The 20735-nt window shown below is 60.2% G+C and overlaps 2 protein-coding genes across 16 annotated transcripts in view; both read left to right on the forward strand.

Annotated features, from left to right (window-relative positions):
* PPP3CC (protein phosphatase 3 catalytic subunit gamma) overlaps positions 1-11460 on the forward strand; it is a 38776-nt gene extending 27316 nt beyond the window's left edge. For 2 of the 7 annotated variants that reach the window (XM_086865192.1, XM_086865194.1), the window contains 6 exons: positions 191-316; positions 1196-1273; positions 2938-3019; positions 3658-3755; positions 6185-6256; positions 7809-11460. In XM_086865192.1, the coding sequence (XP_086721318.1) occupies positions 191-316; positions 1196-1273; positions 2938-3019; positions 3658-3755; positions 6185-6256; positions 7809-7984 (632 nt within the window). In that variant the 3' untranslated portion in view covers positions 7985-11460. Of the gene's footprint in view, positions 1-190; positions 317-1195; positions 1274-1976; positions 2102-2937; positions 3020-3657; positions 3756-6184; positions 6257-7808 lie in introns of those variants that run through there. The other 5 variants (XM_086865193.1, XM_086865197.1, XM_086865195.1 and 2 more) reach the window with 3 other exon arrangements.
* Positions 11461-12381: 921 nt separating this feature from the next.
* On the forward strand, positions 12382-20713 carry SORBS3 (sorbin and SH3 domain containing 3). Of its 9 annotated transcripts, none has more exons than XM_086865187.1 (19): positions 12382-12488; positions 15313-15453; positions 15568-15673; positions 15756-15979; positions 16051-16114; positions 16186-16300; positions 16375-16459; positions 16537-16578; positions 16682-16768; positions 17336-17391; positions 18475-18581; positions 18673-18752; positions 18838-18884; positions 19014-19128; positions 19203-19328; positions 19417-19857; positions 19941-20020; positions 20109-20215; positions 20294-20713. In XM_086865187.1, exons 2-19 carry the CDS (start codon positions 15346-15348, stop codon positions 20353-20355), a joined length of 2052 nt encoding a protein of 683 aa, XP_086721313.1. In that variant the 5' UTR covers positions 12382-12488; positions 15313-15345; the 3' UTR covers positions 20356-20713. The 9 variants fall into 9 exon arrangements, with proteins under 9 accessions (XP_086721313.1, XP_086721314.1, XP_086721311.1 ...); XM_086865185.1 differs by lacking the exon at positions 12382-12488 and adding an exon at positions 13028-13114; XM_086865191.1 differs by lacking the exon at positions 12382-12488 and adding an exon at positions 13083-13114 and having other exon boundaries at positions 16663-16768.
* The last annotated feature ends 22 nt before the right edge of the window (positions 20714-20735 follow it).

Below are 20735 nucleotides of genomic sequence, written 5' to 3' on the forward strand. Positions count from 1 at the left end.
GGATCCCTGGAAGTGCCCAAGGCCGGGTTGGACAGGGCATGGAGCAACCTGGGATAGTGGGAGCTGTCCCTGCCCATGGCAGGAATGTTACTGGCTGATCCTTAAGATCCCTTCAAATCCAGCCCATTCCAGGATTCTCCAAGTGGAAAGTGCCTATGGACATTTATTCTCTTCCCCTTTTCTCCCCCAGCTGCTGTACTGAAATACGAAAACAACGTCATGAACATCAGGCAGTTCAACTGTTCCCCTCACCCCTACTGGCTTCCAAACTTCATGGATGTCTTCACATGGTCTTTGCCTTTCGTAGGGGAAAAGGGTAAGAGAGATTTGGGTTTCTGTTCCAAATTCCCAGTGACTGCTCCTCATATCCTGAGTGTCACAAACCAGCTGCAGGCAGCACAGGAGAGCAGCTCAGGCTCAAGGAGATATGCATTACTGGGTTCAATTCTTGCATAAACAGCTGTTGATACTTGTTTGATGAAGCTTTTGCCAATAAAACCCTCCTTTCTTGCTCTTTCTGCATTGCTGGTGGAGCTGGTATTGGGTGCTGTAGTCTCACCTCAGAATTTGGAGACGTTTCTCTTGGTTTGCAACAGAGGAATTTTAAATTCCTGTTGGCTCCTGGCCCACCAGAAAGGAAGCATTCACTTCAATCCAAGACTTAATTCGTTCTGAAGAAGGCGAGGCAGCTTAAAATATGACCAAGACTGCCTCAGCTTTTCACCAAAAGGATTTTTATCTCTCCTGATGAGTTTAAATTCCACCCCAGTCTCGTATGTTCAGAGTGTGGCTTCACCCTCATGACTTCCAAAGGGTTTTTCTGACTTTGAGGCACCAAAGGTCGAATCCCCCCTCCCTAAATTTGGCCCTTCTGGGAGCCAGGTGGCTGTGGCGTGGGTGGGGATGGGGAGGGGGGACCTTGAGGGAGCTCAGGCTGTTCTGCAGGAATGTTGGCACCTCCTTCCCCACGTCTGGTTCCTCTGGGATGTGCTTGGCCTGCATCCACCTCCTTGGCAGAAGATGCAACGTGTGTCGTCTGCTCCGGCGCCGCTGCGGGTACCAGCAGGCTGTGCCTAAAAGTGTCTTTAGGCTCCCACTTGCAGGGGACAGACGACCTTGAAATCCTCCCCTCGTCCTCCAAACCCCCTCTGCATGCCCCAGGCCCCTCTGACCTCGCTGTCTGTGCCTCTTGCAGTCACCGAGATGCTCGTGAACATCCTCAACATCTGCTCCGACGACGAGCTGATTTCGGATGGCGACGAGACGTTGGAAGGTAAAATATCCCTGCTGGTACCTGAGAGCAGCGGGGGGAAAGGCTGGGGAAGGTCTTTGATGCCTGAGCAGCACTTGATTTATAGCTGGATGCCCAGCCAGGGTCTCCAGTTCCTTTTTGCCCAACCTTTGCAGTTTTGGGTAGGGAATGTTGTTTTTTGGTTTTTTTTTTCTCTTTTACTGTTCAGTCACAGAGAAATTAAATGACATTCACTGTGACAGACACTTCTTGCCAGCTACTCTGGGAATGGTTTCCTGCTCCTTACACAGGCTGCTGGTTATTTTTTCCCCCAATTCAAGATTTTCTGCACCAAAATATCCACCCAATCTTCTCATCTGTTGCAGTGAACTCCTCTGTAAAGTGGCTTCTCATGTCACACCCCCTCCCCAAAAACACTGTTTCTGACCCTGGTTTTAAGCCATGCATGAAGGGGACAAATCAGTGGCTGAGCTGATGAGCATTTTGGATTTTGGGGGAACTCAGGAGTGAGGTGGTGACCTGAGGAAGCTGAGGGGGGCAGCGAGAAGTGGGGCCTGAGCTGCTTCGGCCCCAGGTGGAGACTCTAACCCGCTTCTCCCATTGCATTTCCGTTTCGTTTTTTGGTTTTTTTGTTTTTTTCTTTCCTCCCTCCCATGAAAATTAAATTTGTTTCTTCTATCTCTGTCTTCATCTACTTGTTTCTTGGTGTCTCCTCTCCCTGAAGATCACTACATTTCAAGCTATCCGAAAGGTACCCAGCTAGAATTTGCTACGAGCTTAATTATCACTGCCTGTGCCACCAGATCCTTGAAGTGGATTTCCAGAGCTGACTAGTGGGGCAGTCTCTTCATCCCCTTTCAGTTTTAACATAAGCTCCATGTGTTTTTTAACCCTTCTGCGTTCCTCCAGGAACTTTGAGAAACGGGGGTCACGTTTCTACCTGATTCTGAATGCAGCCACGTAGTGCATGGCTGAGCCATGGTGCATGTTAGCCCTGGGTTTGGCTTCCCTGTCCTGATGTGTACTGGGCCATGTGAGGAATCTCAGCTGAGAGGAGATGGATTTGTTCCCTCTTTTGACCTGAATTTTCCGTTTGGTTTCAGCTCCCTCCGTGCTTTTTTTTGTTTGTTTCTCTCTCCCGTTGGGTCCATAGAGCGGAAGGGGAGTTCCCCCCTGTCCCGTTGTGTCCGTGTGGGGTCAGAGCAGAGCTGCCAGGCTTGGGCCAGCCCTTCCCTGTGCTCCTTGGATGCCAGAGCTGATGCTTGCGTGCCACTGCGGGCGAGCACAGCGGTGCCCATCAGCCGTCAGATCCCTCCGTGCTCTGCCTTGCAAACCGTGTCCTCATGGCTGAGTCATTTGTGTCACATCCTGTGTAGTGTGAGCCCAGCTGGCGAGCTGCCAGCGAGACCTCCCCGAATCCGTGTCCTGTGGTGGTTCTACTCTCTTTAGCCCTCTCAAGTTCCGTGTGCCATCTCGTTGGTGTTGCCCTCCTCACCGCCATCCTGGTGCCATCCTGATGCCATCCTGATGCCATCCTTCCAGCACCGTTCTCTCTCCGGTGTAGCTGTGAATCTGTAAAAAAACATGATTTCTTTTCCTGGAGTCAGGCAGGTGCTTCATCCTGACACTCCCTGGAGAGCAGGAAACCTCCAACGTGCTGCTGTTTCCTCTTTTCTCTCCCTAAGGTGGGACAACGGTGCGCAAGGAGATCATCAGGAATAAGATCAGAGCCATTGGGAAGATGGCACGGGTCTTCTCGGTTCTTCGGTGAGGATGGGCTGGGGACTGGGCTTAATTCAGGGACTGGGCTTAATTTGGGAACTGGATTTAATTTAGGGACTGGATTTAATTTGGGGACTGGGCTTAATTTTTGGACTGAGGTTAATTTGGGGGCTGGGAGATGGGGGAACACTGTTTAGGAAACAGGAAAAGAAGGGGAAAACTTCATAAGACAAGTGGTTTTTCCTGACTCTTTCAGGACACATTTGCCTGAAAGAAAGTTGTTGCCAGGTAGGGGTTGGTCTTTTCTCCCAAATAACAAGTGACAGATGGGAGGAAACAGCCACAAGCTGCACTGGGGGTGGTTCAGGTTGGATATTTGAGAAAATTTCTGCATGGAAAGGGCTGCAAAATACTGGAATGGGCTGTCCAGGGCTGTGGTGGAGTCCCTTCCCTGAGGGGTTTAACAGATGTGTGAATGTGGCACTTGGGGACGTGGGTAGTGGTGAACAGGGTGGTGGTGCTGGGTTGATGGTTGGGCTTGGTGACCTTAGAAGTCTTTTCCAGCCTTAATGATCCCGTGATCCATGATTCCCACAATCCATGACTCCCACAACACCCACCGGCCTTGCCTGGAGCAGTACAACCATTGCTCAGTGTGTAACTGGTGCTGCTGTTCCCTGCAGGGAGGAGAGCGAGAGCGTGCTGACCCTCAAAGGCCTGACCCCCACAGGTACCCTGCCCCTGGGAGTGCTCTCGGGGGGGAGGCAGACCCTGCAGACCGGTGAGTATCCCTGACCCCCTGCACTCCCCTGCCCCAAACCCCCCAGAGCAGCTCCCACAGGCAGCCTGGAGGGTGCCAGGGGACCCCAGCCAGGGTTCAGGCCTGTGGGGAGGAAAGATTCCCAAGCAGGAGGAAGCAGAGGTGTAGGTGGGGATGTGGAGAGATGCCAAGATGTCCCCGTGTACCCTCGAGGAAGAAAACCCACAGCACCCTGCTTAAAGCATGTTTAGTGCTTAATTGTTTGTTTCTGCAACGAGTTTTTATCCTTTATTTCCCTTCTAACGCTGCATGGTGCACATCCTCTGCCTCACCTCGCTGTGCTGCTGCTGTGTGACAGCCTCTGTGTGAATGTGACAGTGACACGGCCTCTGTGTGAATGTGACAGTGACACAGCTGCTTGTTTGTTCTTCGTTCAACCAAACCCCTCCCAGTCTGCCCCTGCCAAGTCAAGAATCCCAAACAAGAGGAAGGTTTGGCCAAAGGAACGAGGTTCCTCCAGGGCTGGATGGTTCCGAAAAGTCTCCTCTCAGGTTTTGAGGTAGTTCTGGAGGTTTCTTCCCAAATTTGCTGCCTCCCTCAGCAGCTCTGGGAGCAGGACGGAGAGAAGGATCCGATCCTTCCCGCTCACAGGGCAGGGAGGTTGGCTGGTGCTCAGGGAATGAGCTATCCCAGAGGGAATCCTGTAATCCAGTGTTTTAATCCTTCCCTGCCATTGGCCTTTGAAGCCTGGCAGCTCCCCACCTTCCCCCTTCCCATGGGCACCGGGGATTTCCTGCAGCTCTCCCCAGGCTGGGGCTGGGGTTTGCCTGGATTAAACAGTTCACGAGTCAGAAACGTGGAAATACCACTGCCTGCTCCCGGGGAGGATGCAGCATCACTCCCAAGCTCATGGATTTCTCTGCCCACAGAGGAGGATAGATATTTTTTCCCTTTTTATATAGAAACCATCACAGCCCCGTCACCCCAGTTCTGGGAACAGAGCCTGAGTGGGAAGGTGGCTGTTGCAGCAGCTCTGTCCCTGTGTCCTGACAGCACAGGGTCATGCTGTGACGTTCTCCAGCACCTTCCCCTCTCAGGGGGTTCTCTGAGGGGTACAAGGGGTCTCCCCTCCCCCAAAATGAGCCTCTCCCCAGGACAGAACAAACAAGCTGGGCCTTTGCTGCTGCCTTACCTGCCCCACCCGCCGCCTGCAGGCTCCCCCCGCTCCCCTCGGCACCTCCTGGCTTCTCCCGCCCTCCTCATCCCCCTTCCCCTGTCCTTCCCCCTTCTCCCACCCTCCTTTCCCTATCCTGACCCCTTCTCCCACCCCCCTTTTCCCTGTCCTGACCCCTTCTCCCTCCCTCTCTTCCCCATCCTCCCACCCTTTCCCATTTCACACATCCCTTCACACTCCTGGTGAATTTATGGGAGCCCCGTCTGCTGGGTGAGGAGGAGAGGTGGCTGCCCCCCTTTTAGGGTGCCTGTGCACCCCAAAAAAGGGAAACAGGGCTGCAGTGGGGGGGCCCTGCCCTCCTGAGCCTCTCCCCAGCCTTTCGCAGCAGGGCTTGGCAAAATCAACCGAATAAAGTCACGGAATCTGGGGCAGAGCTGTGCAGCCACAGCTCCATCCTTCCTCCATGGCCTCCCGAGGACCACGTGGCCTCTGTATTGTGTCCAAAGCAAAAAAGCTGCTGTTTTGAGGCTAAAATCCAGGGAATCTGCTCAAGGGAAAGGCCTCCTCCCAGATGCTGAGGCAGGGCCTAGCAAACCTTGGACGTTGCTGCAGCAGATTTAGGAAGGGGGACATTGCTCAGCTCTGTGGTGCCTTGTTGCTTGGTAACACTTTCAGAAGGTGGAGCTGAAGCCAAGCTGGATTTGGAGCCTGATTTTCTGTTACAGCTCAAGGCGCCGGGAGCGGAGCAGCCCAGTACCTGCTGCTTATCCTTCCCTGGAAAACAGGCTGCCCCTCACCTTCCCACTGCTCCAAAACATCCCCTGGGATCCCTTCCCTCATGCAGCTGTGCTGGTGGAGGGTGAATTCCACATAACTGATCATGTGAAGGTGGCCTGGAGCCACCCAGCTGGGAGCAGAGCCGCAGCTTAGTCCGAGGTTGTCCCTGTGCAGTGCGTGCAGCAGGGAGCCCTCGCTCTCTGCTCCTCTGTTCTTCCATCAGATCAATCCAGAGGAAAGGAGACTCCCCCTGAGCCCTCGGGAGTCCCTTTCCCCCCTTCCTCTCCACCTCCTGTCACCTCTTTCTCCCCTCTCGCCACTCGTTTGGCACCACCGGGGCTGGGGGGCCGTGGGCTCTGCGTCGCAGCCATGATGTCGGATCACTCACTGTCACTCTGTTTTTGTTTTTCTTTTTTTTTTCTGTTTTTTTGTTTTGTTTTGTTTTGTTTTTTTTTTCCCTGTCTTCATTTTTGCATGCCACTGTTCTTCTGTATTGCAGCCACAGTAGAAGCGGTAGAGGCACGGGAAGGTATGGCTAGAACCCGGCGAGAGACTCAAATCATCTCCGTGTGTGCGTGCGCTCATTTTAAAGAGCTTTACCAGCCCTTAACGGAAGCTTTTTACTCTTGCATCACCAGAAGTGGGGGAGGACAAGGCCCTGCTGGGAAGGAAAAAATATACCCAGGGGTTTGGTTCAAGGCTGTTTCAGCTTGAACAGTTTATTCCTTAGTGGAACCACCTTTATTTGGAGTTGCCGGAGCGGTTCCTGCTCCGGTGGCTCAAGACCTTGGGGTTGAGGTCCTGCCATCTGCCAGCACCATCAAAACTCTTAGAAAACAGGATTTTGTGATGCTGGTGTAATCCCTGCCCTCCCCACAGGTAGGCCAAGGTGGAGAGGCAATTCTCTGCCTGTGGAGTGTAGGAATGACAGATCCATGAGGATTTTTCCTCGATACCGAGCGGGGCCACACAGCTCTACAGAGGCTTTGCTTACCAAGGGAAGTTGTTTGTAATCCAGCCAAGTCCTTGTAAAAGATTTGGCACGACCTCCTTTTCCTTAAATTCTCCGTAGCACAAAGGAGTTTGACATTTGGTCCGTGTCATCAGGGCGAGGGTGACGTGCTCGTCCCTGCGGTGATGGAACAGGGACACGAAATTCCTCAGTGGGATTCATCCCTCCCAAATCTGCCTGTGTGTCTCCTGGTCATGCAAGAATTTTGCCTTTGTGATCCAAGGACTAGCTGTTCCCTCTCCTGGTGTTGCAGTGTGTGGTTTGTGTCGGAGTTTAGAGCCTTGTGGTGGTGTCTTTGTTCTGTCGTTCTGGGTTTTGCTTTTTTTTTTTCTTTTTAATTTTTATTTTCTTCTTAATTGTTATTTTTTAGTGTTGTGTTTTTCAGCTTTGAAATTATCCTGAAATTTCACTCTCTGGGGACAGCAAGCACTTGTCTGGTTTATCAAGTTCCTTCTGTTCTGTTAAAGAAGGGAAGGTTTGGGATATTGGGAGGAAATTCTTCCTTGTGAGGGTGGTGGGATGGAATTCCCAGAAAAGCCGATCCCTGGAAGTGTCTGAGTTTGGGGGTTTGTACCTGGGATAGTGAAACCCTGCCCATGACAGGGGGTGGAACTGGATGATTTTAATCTCCCAACCCAAACCATTCCATGGTTCCATGAAAAGCTCTTAGGGAGCAGAGCAAATCCTAAACCTCTCTTAAAAAAACCCAAACCTCCTGATTCTCCTCTCAGGGAGCAGAGCAAACCCTAAACCTCTCTCAAAAAAACCCAAACCTCCTAATCCTCCTCTCAGGGAGCAGAGCAAACCCTAAACCTCTCTCAAAAAAACCCAAACCTCCTAATCCTCCTCTCAGGGAGCAGAGCAAACCCTAAACCTCTCTCAAAAAAACCCAAACCTCCTAATCCTCCTCTCAGGGAGCAGAGCAAACCCTAAACTTCGCTGCCAGCTGCTCCCAAACCCAGACTTTGGCAAGAATTCCCCAAATCCAGACAGGTGCTTTCCGTCCCCTCCACTTGTCCCCGTTGGTGTCTGGCGTGTGCTGGAGGGCTCCTCCGGGGGAGATCCACGGCTCCTCCTGACAGTTGCTCCCGCTGTTCCCTTCCCTCCGCAGCCATCCGTGGGTTCTCCCCGCAGCACAAGATCCGCAGCTTCGAGGAGGCGCGGGGGCTGGACCGCATCAACGAGCGGATGCCCCCGCGCAAGGATTCGCTGCACTCGGACGGCCCCGTGAACTTGGTAACCTCAAACTCTGCGGACAAGAACGGCACGGGGAAGAAATCCCAGTAACGCTCCGAGCGCCCAAACCTGCACCGCCAGAGGATCCAAAACTTAATGAATTTTATTTATTTATTATCGGGGTGGGGTGGGGGCAGGGGGAGAAACCAACTTCACCTGGAGGCACGTCCATAAATCCAGTCCGCATCCGTTCTGTAAGAAAGCGACCATTTTGTATTTTTTTTTTTATTTATGTTCGATATATATATAAAAATGTCCATCTTTTTTTTTTTTTTTTTTTTTTTATTTTATTTTATTTAGATACCAATCCAACAGCTAGTACATCCCGGGAATGTTGTGCTGTCCAGTTGCCCTCCCCGAGAGGCCAAACCTCTGCCAGGGGAGGGGTTGATTAAAAAAACAAAATTCAGTCAAACCAGGCAACTTGGGTCATTGGCTGTGGCACAATTTGGAATTAGCCTGAGCTTTCCAAAGCAGGTCCTTCCCTTCAGGATACGGTTGGGTTGGTTTTCCTTTTCACACCTGTTTTCTTCCCATGTTTTTCCTGTTGTTTTCTTCCACCTCTTGCCTACCTGCAGCTGCTGCTTTAGCAACCAATTCCCTGGAAGGCAGATTGCTGGGATCCATCCCTCTTTTCCAAGGTGACAGCCAGGGGTAGCACCAAAGGACTCTGAGGCTTGTTGTTAACACCAATCACAGCACCTTTTCCTTCAGGAATTCAGCTTTATCCCAGGGGAATCCCAAAGGAAAGCAGGCATAAGGTGGGGGAAGTGTTGCCCCTTGTTGTGGCTCTTCCTCTTGGACCAGCCAGTTTGTGCAGCGGAATTCCCTTGGGAATCCCTCTGATTCAGAGCAGAGGAATTATCTCTGCTGTTTGATGATCCTCGGGAAAGCTGCAACGCCTGAATTTTAAAGGAAAAGGGGGTGATTTCTACCCTGGAGCCTGCAGCTCCCCCATTAACCCACCACCACAGCACATTCCCTGTTCCCAGCTCTGGAATCGGCCCTTGCAGAGCAGTTTGGGGTGTGGGGGACAGGGTGGTCCCCCAGTGTCACCTCCCTGTCCCCCAGCGGGGTGTGACTTGAGGCATCACCTACCCTTGGCCATTCCAGAGGAGCCATGGGCAGCTCAGCCTTGCCCAGCAGCTGGAGCAGGGGGTTGCTAAGGGATAAAGTTTGGGATGAGCTGGGTGGGGCACTGCTGGTTTTTGGGAGATGTGGCTCAGTGCTGGTGACAGCACAGCCCCCCCCGACTGGGAGGCAGGGAGAGGTTGGAAGGCAGAACCGAGTGGATCTGGCAGGAATTTCGGCAGGGTGATCTGGACAGGGATCCTGGGGGTTCCCAGGGGACACCCCCTGGGTGTTACCAGGGATTTTGGAGTGGGAGCTGAGTGTTCCGTCACTCGCAGCATTCTTTCACTTAAACTGGGAGTGCTGGGGAAGGGTTTGGTGAGATTCCCGTGTGAGCCATGTCCTGGAGGCAGCAGCTCCTGCAGCCCCCCCTCCAGCTTTCCCTTTCCCCCCTTCTCCTGCTCTCCGCCGGCAGGGCTGAGCCTCTCCCAGGGGATCTTTGCCAAGGCTTTCCCTGGATCTTGCCGTCCTCCCTGGCGATTCCAGCACCAGAGGGAAACAACAACTTCCCAGGAAGCTTTCAAATTGTCTTGGGATCACACGTCACCTAATCCCACGGGGCTGTTTAGGATTCTGTGAGCAGACCGCTGGGTTTCCACACTTTTCAGTCACATGCCTCCACTTTCCCCTCTTTATTCTTTTATTTTTTCTTTTCTTGGTGTTTTTTTTTCCCTTTGATCCCGTTTTTTTACACGCCCACCGCTTTGCGAAAAGTGCGAGATGTTTGGAGCGAGCTTCTCTCCCCCCAGTCCGAGGAGTGGGGCCAAATTGCCTTTTGTCTGTGAGTATTTCTTTGTCCTTTCAGGGCCTCCTGTGAGCGCGGTGAGCCCGTGTGTGGTACCCGAGCGCACAGACCGTGCCCGGGGCTGCCCGTGCATGTTCGGGCGTGTTGTGCTGACCCAGGCTGGGATCTCACCCAAGCAGCCAGGTTTTAGTCGGGATATTTGGGATGGGAATCGCGGGACCCCGAGCCTGGCACCCCCTGGTCCCAGCGTGGGGGGTCAGCAGGGCCCAGCCCATCGCAGAGGGGGATTTGCTTTGCTGGCAGTTTGTCCCCCCCACCCTCTTCTCCTGCTCTGACATCACCAATTCCCCCTCCCTGAAATCCTTTTGGACCTTGTGCTTCGTGGTTTGGGGGCTCAGATTCAACCCCCTGATCCTTGGGGCTGGTGGAACTGCAGCTTCCCAGCCCCTGGAAAAGGGCTGGATATTGTTTGCCCCTGCCCTGGAGAAGGTGACCAAGGGTGGGAATTTGATCCTCCCTTGTCCCTGGGGCTGCTGGAGCTGCACCATCCCAGCGTCCCAGCCCTGGAGAACGTGGCCATGGGCTGGAATTTAGTTGCCCCAGCCCCAGAGATGGTGGCCAAGGGCTGGAAGTTGCCCCCATGTCCCTGTGGCACCAGCATGTGTGGATGTCACTGTGCCAGGTCCCCTCTTCCCTTTAAAGCAGTTCCCGAGGGGGTGAGGAGCAGCAATGGGGCTCTGGGTGCTAATTACCCCCTCAATTAACGCCCCCTCTCCATGCTGGGCTTCCCCTGCCACAGCCCCAACCCGAGCTCCCCTCTTTTGGGGACAACCTCGGAGCAGAATTCCCTGCCCCGATCCCCTCCATGGCAAACCAAAAAAACAATCCAGAAATGCCCCCAAATTCCCCTTTTTCCTCCTTTTCCCCCCCAAATCCAGCGCCTCGGAGCTGGGCTTGTCTCTGACCCCTCATCTCCGAGCTCCCGCCCGTCCCTTCCCCTCCCCAGCTGCCACCTGGAGCTTGGACAACCGGGATTGTGGGGAGCCCACGGGCCCCGGGGGAGCCCCCCCGGCCCGAGGGAGCCCCCAAATCCAGGGAAAGCCCCCACCTCCCCGCAGCCTGGGTTTTTTTTGCATGTTCTAGCAAGGTGCATGTCCAAGGAGGGGAGTCGGCAATGGGGCGGGTGGTGGGTTGAGTTCAAGCTTAATTTTCTCTTTGGGATTGGGAGAACCCCTCTGGCTGCCTCTGGCACAGATCCCACCTGGCCAGGGGAGCTGGCAGGGATGCAGATCCCACCAAACCTCAGCCAGGGAGGACCTGAAGCCCTCCAGGGGTGCAGTGATGGTGATTTTAGGGTTCTCGATGCTGAAGGATCATACGCCCGTTGCCTGGAGACTGCCTCCTTTTTTAATTTTGATTTTTATTTCTTGCTTCTTCTTCTTTTTTTTTTTTTTTTTTTTTTTTTTTAGTTCTGTTGAAAGGAGAAAAAAAATGGTGAAAATGTTATTTATTGGCAGAAATTATTTAATATAATTTCTTTTTTTTTTTTTGTGAAACAAGGAATGAATTTGTTAGAACTGTCTCGATGTAAATCGGAGTCATCTTTAAGGAGGAAAAAAAAAGAAAAAAAAAAGTTAAAAATTGACAGTCACTGGGCTCAGCTGTGGTTTTTTTGGGGGGGGGTGAGGGAGGTTCCTGTGCTGACAGAAGGGAGGATTTGGGGGGTTTAGAGCCTCTCCAGGGCTGGGGCAGTGCCCAGATGGCATCTCCCAACCCTTGGCACGTCGGCACACGCGGAGCGACGGCTCCGGGCTGGGTTTGGAGAGCCCTCGGCTCCTGCTCCTCGTCCTTCCCTGGGTAAATAACGCGGTGCCAGCAGGGAGAGCACGGGATGTGCCAGCTCTTGTTCCACCCCGGCTCCTTCCTTGTCGCTTTTGGGGTTGTTCCCTCCACAGAGAGAATTCAGGGAGCAGCTCTGGGGTCGGGATCCATCCGGATGGATCCAAACGGTCCCGGCTCCAGCGCTGGGCTGGACCCTGCCCAGGGATCCCCCTCCTGCATCACCAGCTCCCTCCACTCCCGGGAGCAGCTGTGCCTTCCACCCCTGGCTCCCATCCCCTTTTCCCAAGTGACAGCCGAATATTCCGGATGAGCTCTGAAGGACTCCAGGGCTTTATCCCAATCGCAGCAGCTTTTCCTTTGGGAATTCAGCATCCCGCCTCGAGCTCGGCTCGCCACGTGCTCCCTGTTTCCCACCTGCTCCTCCCGACAGCATTCCCACTCCAGCCGAGCCTCCGGATGCATCCAGGGCGCGCCCGGGCCAGGACGCTCCGGCTCTCCCACCCTTTTCCTGGGTGTTCCCATCAAAACTGAGGAGCCCCCAGCCCCCAGCAGCGCTCCCGGACCCCGCGCTCGGCACCGGGGGGCTCCCGGAGCATCCCTGCCCATGGGAGCATCCCCGGGAGCATCCCCGGGGCCGGCCGCCCGTCCCCGGCTGGCATCGCCGCGCTGAGCAAACAGGAAACACTCGCCCTTTGTTAATCCCGGCCCGGGCTGCGCGTTAAATATTTATCTGTGAGCGGAGGCTGGTGCTGGGAGCCGCGGGGAGGGAGGGACCGAGGCAGGGCCGGCGCTGGAGGCTCCTGGCCGGGCACGGGGACGGTGCGTGGGCACCAGGAGGTGAGCGGGGGTTTGGGCAGGGGGTGTTGGCACCCCGAGAAGGGCTGTGAGGAAGGGGGCTGCTCCTTGCGTCGCCAGCGGGTGCTGTGACCGCGCGAGGTGTCGCTTGGTGGGCTGGAGTGGATCTGGAGGGGCCCTGGAGGGGGATGGTCACCCCTCGGCAGCAGGGGTGGGGTCGGGGGTCCCCTCGCTGGGTTTTACCCTCCCCGGCCCTGCTGTCATCCCTGCCATTGTCACCGGGATTTCCCGGCAGGATCAGTCCCTGTCCCCAGCCTGTGTCCTCGCCACGGTGTCCCCAGCTGGCACCGAGGAGCTGCTTCATCCCCACGGCACTGGGGAACGGGGAATCGCGTTCCCCAGGGCCGTGGCAGGGGGAGGACACCCGAGCCTGTCCCCTGTGTCCCCGCTGTCCCCCGGGCGCAGCATCGCAGCCAGACTGGGCTCTTGTCACCGTCCCCTGGTCGCCAGCAGCAGCAGGGGGCGGTGGCTTGGTGGGGACTGAGGGGTGGCAGCGAAGCCACCCCATCCTCCCGAGGCTCACGTGGGAGCTCACGGGATGAGGAAGGGCTGGAGCAGCCCCGTTTTGGGGGTGTCAGCAGTTTAGGGGAGCAGGAAGTGGCCGGCGGGTGAGTGCTGGGTGCGGGCGCTGCCCGAGGGGGCGAGGGGGGACACGGGGCACCCCCAGAGCAGAGAGTTCCATGCCCGGATTCCCTAGGGATGGGCGGGTGAAGGGGATGGAGCGCTGCAGTGGGGTTGGGGCTCTGCTCTGCCCCACACCGGGGCTTGGATGGGCACAGGAGCACAGACCCCATTCCCACTTCGGTCCTCACCTCTCAGCCTCCTCATCCTCTTCCAAAAATCCCCCTTAAATCCCTTTCTCCGTCGGACGGGGAACCGGTGACGCTGGAGGGGGCGAGGTGGGACACAGGCAGGGCTCGCGGGTCCCATTGGGGTCCCCGGTGCCCAAATCCCTGGGGGATGGAGAGGTTGAAGGGATGGAGTGGATGGAGGGACGCAGGGCATGGAGGAAACGGAGGCAATGGAGCGGCACCCTTGGCCGGGGACGGGGGCTCTGCTCTCACCGTGCCCCCATCCCGGCGCTCGGAGGTCCACAGGAGCACAGACCCCACTCCCCGCCTCAGTCCCGACCTCCACCCACCACTTCCCTCTCCATCCTTTCCCGAAAATCCTCCCCGCGTTCCCGTCTCCATCGCGCCGGGGGCCGGCGGCGCGGGGCTCGCCCCGTTTCGTAAGCGGGGGCCGGGTGCTCGGGAACGCGTGCGCGGGGCGTGGGATGAGTTCAGCCTCTTGGCTCCATTCCCTGGATCCCATCCCTGGAAATGTCACTGGAAACTCTGAATGGGCCGGCCCCGCTCCAGAGCGGGGAGCGCTGGGGGGGCAGCGCACCCCGGGGGGGGCCGGGGCACACGGGGACCCAGCTCCGGGGAGGACGGTGCCTCCCGACTCTCCCGGGGGATGCTCTCGGGGGCCTCTCCCCGCCAGCCCCCCACGATGCTCTGAGGCCCTCCCCGCTCCTCCTGCCGGCAAAGTTCGTGCCGTGGAACTTTCTTCCCTGCCGCTCGCGGCGCCGTCCCGCTCGCCCCGGGGCTCCCTAAAACCCCGCTGCTCCCCGGGGGTCCCCGTCGGCACCGCCCAGGAGGTAAGAGCTGGCAGGGGGGGTCGGCGAGGAGAGGGTGCCCCCAGCAGACCCCCGGGGACAGCTTTTGGAGGACACTCCAAATTAGAAGGATGGGGCCGAGCCCCGTGTGGGCGCTGCGCTGGGAACGGAGTGGAGGTTTTTGGGGTGCCCTGGGGGAATGGGAGCCTGGACCCCACTTTCTGTGCCCCGCGGCACATTCTTCCCTGGTCCTCCGCTTCCCCACGGGGGTGATTAACATTAATTACAGCCTTGGGGCTGCGGAGCCTCCAGCACTGTGGGGAACAGAGAGCCGAGGGGTCGCCAGCCCAATTTTGGGGTCCCCCCCACACAGAGGGCACCGTGCCGGGCTGGCACCCCTCGGCAACCCCTCAGGATGCCCCTTTTGAGAAGGGGTCTGGCCCTGGCGGGCACCTGCGAGCGCCGGTGGGGACGGAGACGTGAGGGACGAGTCAGGGCACAGGTGTCCCCCAAAGGCCCCGGTGCTGCTCTCGCCTCCGGAGTTATCCCGGTGTCGGGAACGGCTCCGGGGGTCCCGTCCCCCCCCGCTGCCCCCCGGCCGGTTCGCGGTGAGTCACAGCATCGCCGTCCGGGCGGGCGGTGCCGGGCTCGGCCTCCCGGCTCCCCGTCCCTCCGTCCTCCCGTCCCCTCTCCCTCCCTGTTTGCGCTGCAGGGCGGGGAAATATTTCTGCCCTGTCGTGTTCCCGGCACTGGCAGCGCTCCCGGGCGAGCGACGCTGCTGCCGCCACGTGCCCGGGCCGGAGGGCACCGCGCCGGGATGCCGGGCCCATGGGAACGCGGCGCAGCCATCGCCCCGAGCCGCTCCGGGCGTGTTCTGCCCGCAGAGCCCGGCCGGACCCACCCGTGCAGGGCCAGGGCTGGGCGAGGGGCGGGCGGTCTGGATCCGCACGGAGAAGGCGGTGGGGACCCGTTCTGAGCTGGAACAGCCGCTTCCCCTGGCACCGCGAGGTCCCCTGAGCTGGGGGCGCTGCCACCGTGGTCGCCACCCCGCCGTGATCGTTGTCACCCCACACACGGTGTCCCCCGAGTTTCCGAATAACGGGATGCTCCCAGCGGTGGGGCTGGGGGTTCTCCGAGCCCCCATCTCTGGCAAAGCCCGGGAATGCCCAGAAAACATGGACACGGCCCCCCCTGCTCTTCCCACAGGACAGCCCCGGGGGTCCCCCCCACCCCCCGGCCATGGCGGGCCGGCTGCTGCCCCCCGACACCAGCCCGGCTCTGGGTGTGGAGGACGTTCCCCGGCTCCAGGCACCTGTGCAGGTGCCCCCTCAGCCCCCAGTGACACGGGTGAGTGGGGCTGGGGGCTGGCACATGCTGGGGCAGTCGGGGGGAGCTGCACCCCTCCAATCCTTTGCCCCCCAAGCTGCGCTGCCCCCGTGCCAGCCCCTCCCCGTGCCACAGGTGCCCGTCATCCGCCACGGCGGCTCCAACACCCTCAACTTCCACTTCCACGAGCCGGGGAGCCGCGGCACGGCCGAGAACAGCCAGGGAGCTCCCAAGAGCCCAGGTAGGGCCCTGAGCACCCTGGGGACACCTCTGGGGGTTCCCCCGAGCGACGCTCACCTGAGCAATGCTCACCTTGACTCCAGTGAATGAGTGGTACCAGACCTGGCCGGCCAAGGAGGCAAAAGCCCCCGGCACCCCGGTGCCCGCCCACCCCACACCCAGTCCCCGGGCCGCCCCCACCTGCCCACGGCCACCAGGCTGGTCGGCAACCTGGACCAAGGACAGCAAGCGGCGGGAGAGGCGTTGGGTGAAGTACGATGGCATCGGGCCCGTGGACGAGACGGGGATGCCCCTCGCCTCGCGCTCGGTGAGTGGGGGCGCAGGGCGGGGGTGTCACCCCTCTGTCACCCCCTCACCACCCCAATGTGTCCCCCCCAGAGTGTCGATAGCCCCCGGGACTGGTACCGCAGCATGTTCCGGCAGATCCATCGCAAGCTGCCAGGTGAGCCCGGGTGTGCAGCTGCGGCACAGAGCGGGCACAGCTCGGCACCCGCTCACCTCCTCCATCCTCAGAGCCCGACTGGGACACCCATTCCTGCCCCACCACGGCGCCTCCATCGCCCCCCAAACCGCGGAGGAGGGGGTCGGCCCCAGCTGAGCCCCCCGGAATGCCCAACGGGATGGATTGGTGAGCTTGGCCCAGGGACCTGGGTGCCCGCGGGGTGGGGGCTGTGGGGGCTGAACCCCTCCCGCCCTCCACAGGACCCGCTGGGGTGCCACCGGCGCCACCGCCGAGCCCGGCAGCATTTTTGACTATGAACCAGGGAAGTTCTCTCGGCGGGAGCAGGTAGGCAGGCTGGCACACGGGGAGGGCGGTGGGCACCGCGGTGGGCACACCCCTGAGCAGCCCCCTGGCCTTTGCAGAGCCCGGCAGCAGCGCGGCCGAAGCGGGCTCAGTCCATCGAGGTGAGGGGCCGGTGGCGAGCGGGGGGCAGGGCGTGGCAGCGGGGTCCCGGTGCCCGCGGGCAGTGCCAGCCTGGCCCGCCACAGCCCTGTCCTGCCCGTGCAGGTGCTGCTGGAGCAGGAGCTGGAGCAGCTCAGCGAGGAGCTGGACAAGGACATGAGGGACATGGAGACGCGCCAGACTCCCCGCCAGGTACCCCGGGTACCTCCTGCTGCCCCCTCGGTCCCTGCAGAGCATCCAGATGTGGGCACATCCAGCTGTGGGTACATCCAGCTGTGGGCACAGCCTTTGTGCAGGGCTTGGACATGCACAGCTGGATGCACGTGTGGTTGGATGCGTGCACATCTGGACAAATGCTTGGATGGGTGCATGCAGGGCTGGATGTGTGCACAACTGGATGCATGCACAGCTGGATGCATGCACAGCTGGATGTGTGCACGGCTGGATGTGTGCGTGGCAGGATCCCTGCACATCTGGATGCCTGCACAGCTGGGCGAATACACAGCTAGCTGCGTGCACATCTGGATGCGTGCACAACGCGGTGCCTTCCTGTCTGGGTCCACGCACATCTGGACCCACGCACTGCTGCTCAGCGGCCTGGAGCCGCGGCTGTGGGGCTCTAGGACCCAGCCCGTCCATCCGTCCGTCCGTCCGGCGGTTTATTGGCGCAGCCGAGCTGGACTCCTTCGCTTCCCGCCGAGACTCGGCCTCCTGGATGATTAATTTTTCTCTCCCACCCCCTCCCGCTCCTCCCGGCAGAGCCCGGCGGCTGCTCCCACCGCTCGCTCCCCTGCTCCGGCCTCCCCGGCTGCTCGGTGAGTTTGGCGGCTGCTCCCACCCCCTGCACCCCCAAATCCCCCTGCCCAGAGCCCACTCGAGGCGAGGACTCCGCTCTGGGAGTGGCGGGTGGGTTGTCCCTGCAGCGTCCGGCGGGGTGGGAGTCCCCAGGCATCCCCCGGGGGATCCCCACGGCCCCGCAGAGCTGCCCCCTAGTCCCCCCACACCCCGGCACGGGCGGGACCCGGCGCCGGGCCGGCTGCCCGCTGGGTGGGACGGGGCCGCAGCGGGACTGACCCTTTCCCCCGTCCCTGGAGCAGGGACGCCGTGTCCCGGGCTTTGGCTCCGTCCCAGGGGAGGTGACTGCGCTTGGATTCCCACCGCTGTGTCCCCATGTCCCCACGGGCGCGGGGAGGGGACAGCTGTGCCGGAGGCTGCCGGAGCACCCCCGGGATGGGGTGGGAACCCCAAGATGGGGTGGGCACCCCGGGGTGACCCCGCAGACCCCTCTGCGTCCCGGCAGCGGGAGGAAAACAAACAAACAAGCGCCGCTCCTTGGAGGACCCACCGTAACCCCCAGGGGCGCAGAGGGGGGGTGGCTCCCCCCATCCCCAACCTTTCCTCCCGCTTGGGGGGCCCATTTGGGCTCTTTAAGTGCCCCCCGGAGCGGGGTTATTCATTATCCAGCCCGCCCTCCCCAGGGCTTGCCTGCTCCATGCTTCCTGCTCGGCGGCAGCGGGGCCGTGCTGCCGGCGCTGCCGGAAAACTTTGGACCTGCCCCGCTTGGCTGCCTCTGGGATGAGACCCTGGGGGGTGAAGAGAACAGACCCGAGGGTCCTGGTTCTGGGAGACCCCAATATCCTGGTTCGTGGAATCCAGGGATCCTGGTCCTGGAGGACACTGAATTCCTGTGGAACGAAAGGGTCCAGGGGTCTTGCTCCATGGGGTACAGGAGTCCTGAGGGTCCCTGATGAGACCCAGGGGTTCTGGTCCACGAAATTCACAGGATCCCGAACTCCTGAGTCCTGCCCCCCCCTCAGCAGGATCAGAGCAGGGAGGGTTCATGGCAGCAGGGCTGGACGTGAGGCTCAGCACTGCTCTGAGCCACTGTCATCCCACAGGAGCCCCCTGTCACCCCACCGGCTGTGGAGCCCCCCTGTCACCCCCAGCATGGAGCGGGGTGGGCTGGGGCTGGCCAGCGACCGGAGCCTTGCAGCCCCCAGCAGAGGTGAGCCCCCCCCTTTAACGCCCCTGAGCCCCCCAACTCCTGCCATGGGGCACCCCAAGCACCCCGGCTGGTGACACCCCGCTCTTTACAGACACCCTCAGGCCAGGGACACTCCCCAGCTTGTCGGACCTGGGGGACCCTGTGGACACCGTCAAGAGGGAGGAGAAGAAGGTGAGGCTGGGATGGCCCCATCCCAAGTGGGATTTGGGATGGCTGGGATGGGGAGATCCCCTGTAACCTCTCTCTCCCTCCCCAGATGAAAGCTGCTCGCCTCAAGTTCAACTTCCAAGCTGAGTCTCCCAAGTGAGCACCGGGGTCACTCCTAGGGTCCCGCCGTGCCCCTCGGGCGAGGGATGGGGACTGGGGGAGCCCCTGCACGTGGGCTGGGGACGACTCTGTGGCCCCAGGCAGCTGTGACGGTGTCCCTTGCAGGGAGCTGACGCTTCAGAAGGGGGACATCGTCTACATCCATAAGGAGGTGGACAGGAACTGGCTGGAGGGGGAGCACCACGGCCGCGTGGGCATCTTCCCCTCCAACTACGTGGAGGTGAGCCCGGGGCGTGAGGGGACAGCGGGGCCGGGGGTTCCTGGCGCTGCCCCTCACCCGCGTGTCCCACCCAGATCCTGCCCCCTACGGAGGTGCCCAAGCCCATCAAGGCTCCCACACTCCAGGTTCTGGAATACGGGGAGGCGCTGGCGCTCTACAACTTCCGAGGGGATCTGCACGTGGAGCTCTCCTTTCGCAAGGTACTGCAGCTCTGTGCTGGGCCATTCCGGGCCATTCCGGGCCATTCCGAGCCATTCGGTGCTGACCCGCCCTCTACTCCCACGGCAGGGCGAGCGCATCTGCCTGGTGCGGCGGGTGAACGAGAACTGGTACGAAGGGAGGATTTCGGGCACCAGCCGCCAGGGCATCTTCCCCGCCACCTACGTGCAGGTGCTGAAGGAGCCGCGGGTCAAAGCCTCCGCCGAGGACATCCCCTCCTCTCCCGCCCCCGCCAGCCCCCGGCCCGCGGCCGGATCCCCGTCCCTGCAGCGCTCGCCCGGTGCCCGGATCCCCCAGGCTCCCCCCGGCTCCCCCCGGGAAGCGAAGCGGGGTCCCGGGGTGACGGGAGGGAGCCCGTCCTCTCCTCGCCACCTCGGCGCCGCCGTCCCCCCCTCCCCAAAGCTGCCCCACGCTGGCACCCCCAGCCCCTTGGTGGCCTCTGCCAGCCCCCCACATCCCGTGGCCGCCCACCCCCAGGAGCTCCGGCGTCCCGCCTGGACCCCAGAGCAGGTGAGTGCCCCCCGCCCTGGCAGCGTGTCCCGGCAGCGCTGGGGCTGTGGGCGCTGCCCTGAACCCACCCTGTCCCCCCACAGCGCGAGACCCCTGGGGCACAAACCAGCGCCCGCCCCGAGCCCGCCCCGTCCTACAACGGCTCCGAAATCCGGTGGACTCCGTAAGCAGGGCCGGGGGTGTCCCCAGGGCGCGGTGACCCCACGAGGGGCACGGCGGGGGTTGGGCTCTGCCCACGCTTTGTCTCGCAGGTATCGGGCGCTCTACCAGTACCGGCCCCAAAACGCCGACGAGCTGGAGCTGCTGGAAGGGGACCGGGTGGATGTCATGCAGCAGTGCGACGACGGCTGGTTCGTGGGTACGTGGCCAGCGGCTTGGGGACAGGGATGAGGACAAGGTGCCACCCTCACCCTTCACCGCGCCTTTATCCCCACAGGAGTGTCCAGGAGGACGCAGAAATTCGGCACTTTCCCCGGGAATTACGTGGCGCCGGTGTGACCCGCGGCGATGGGGACCCCCGGGGGGAGGAGTGGGGATGGGGGCTCCCCCTTGTCCCACCTCGGCCACCCGGTGTCTCCGCCGTGTCCCCCCACGGGGATGAAGTGCCTCCAGCTCCCTCCCGCCCCTATGGGGCTGCCTCTAACAGGGACAAACCCCCCCGGCCCGGGGTGTCTCCCCCTCCCCAGTGCCTTAACCCGCCCCCTCCTCACCGCTGCCCGGTGCCACCGCCCCGGGGGTCGTCCCGAGGGTCTGGCCGGTGCCGGGCCTGACCATGACGGCCGTGACCCGGGCTGTGGGTCCGTGTCCGGGAGTCGCCTTCGCTTCTTTTCCATCATTAAAGCTCAGCTCAGCCCGACTCTGAGAGCGCCGGGACTGGG

The sequence above is a fragment of the Cyanistes caeruleus genome, chromosome 29 (assembly GCF_971803275.1).
Source record: "Cyanistes caeruleus chromosome 29, bCyaCae1.hap1.1, whole genome shotgun sequence".
Lineage (NCBI taxonomy): Eukaryota > Metazoa > Chordata > Aves > Passeriformes > Paridae > Cyanistes > Cyanistes caeruleus.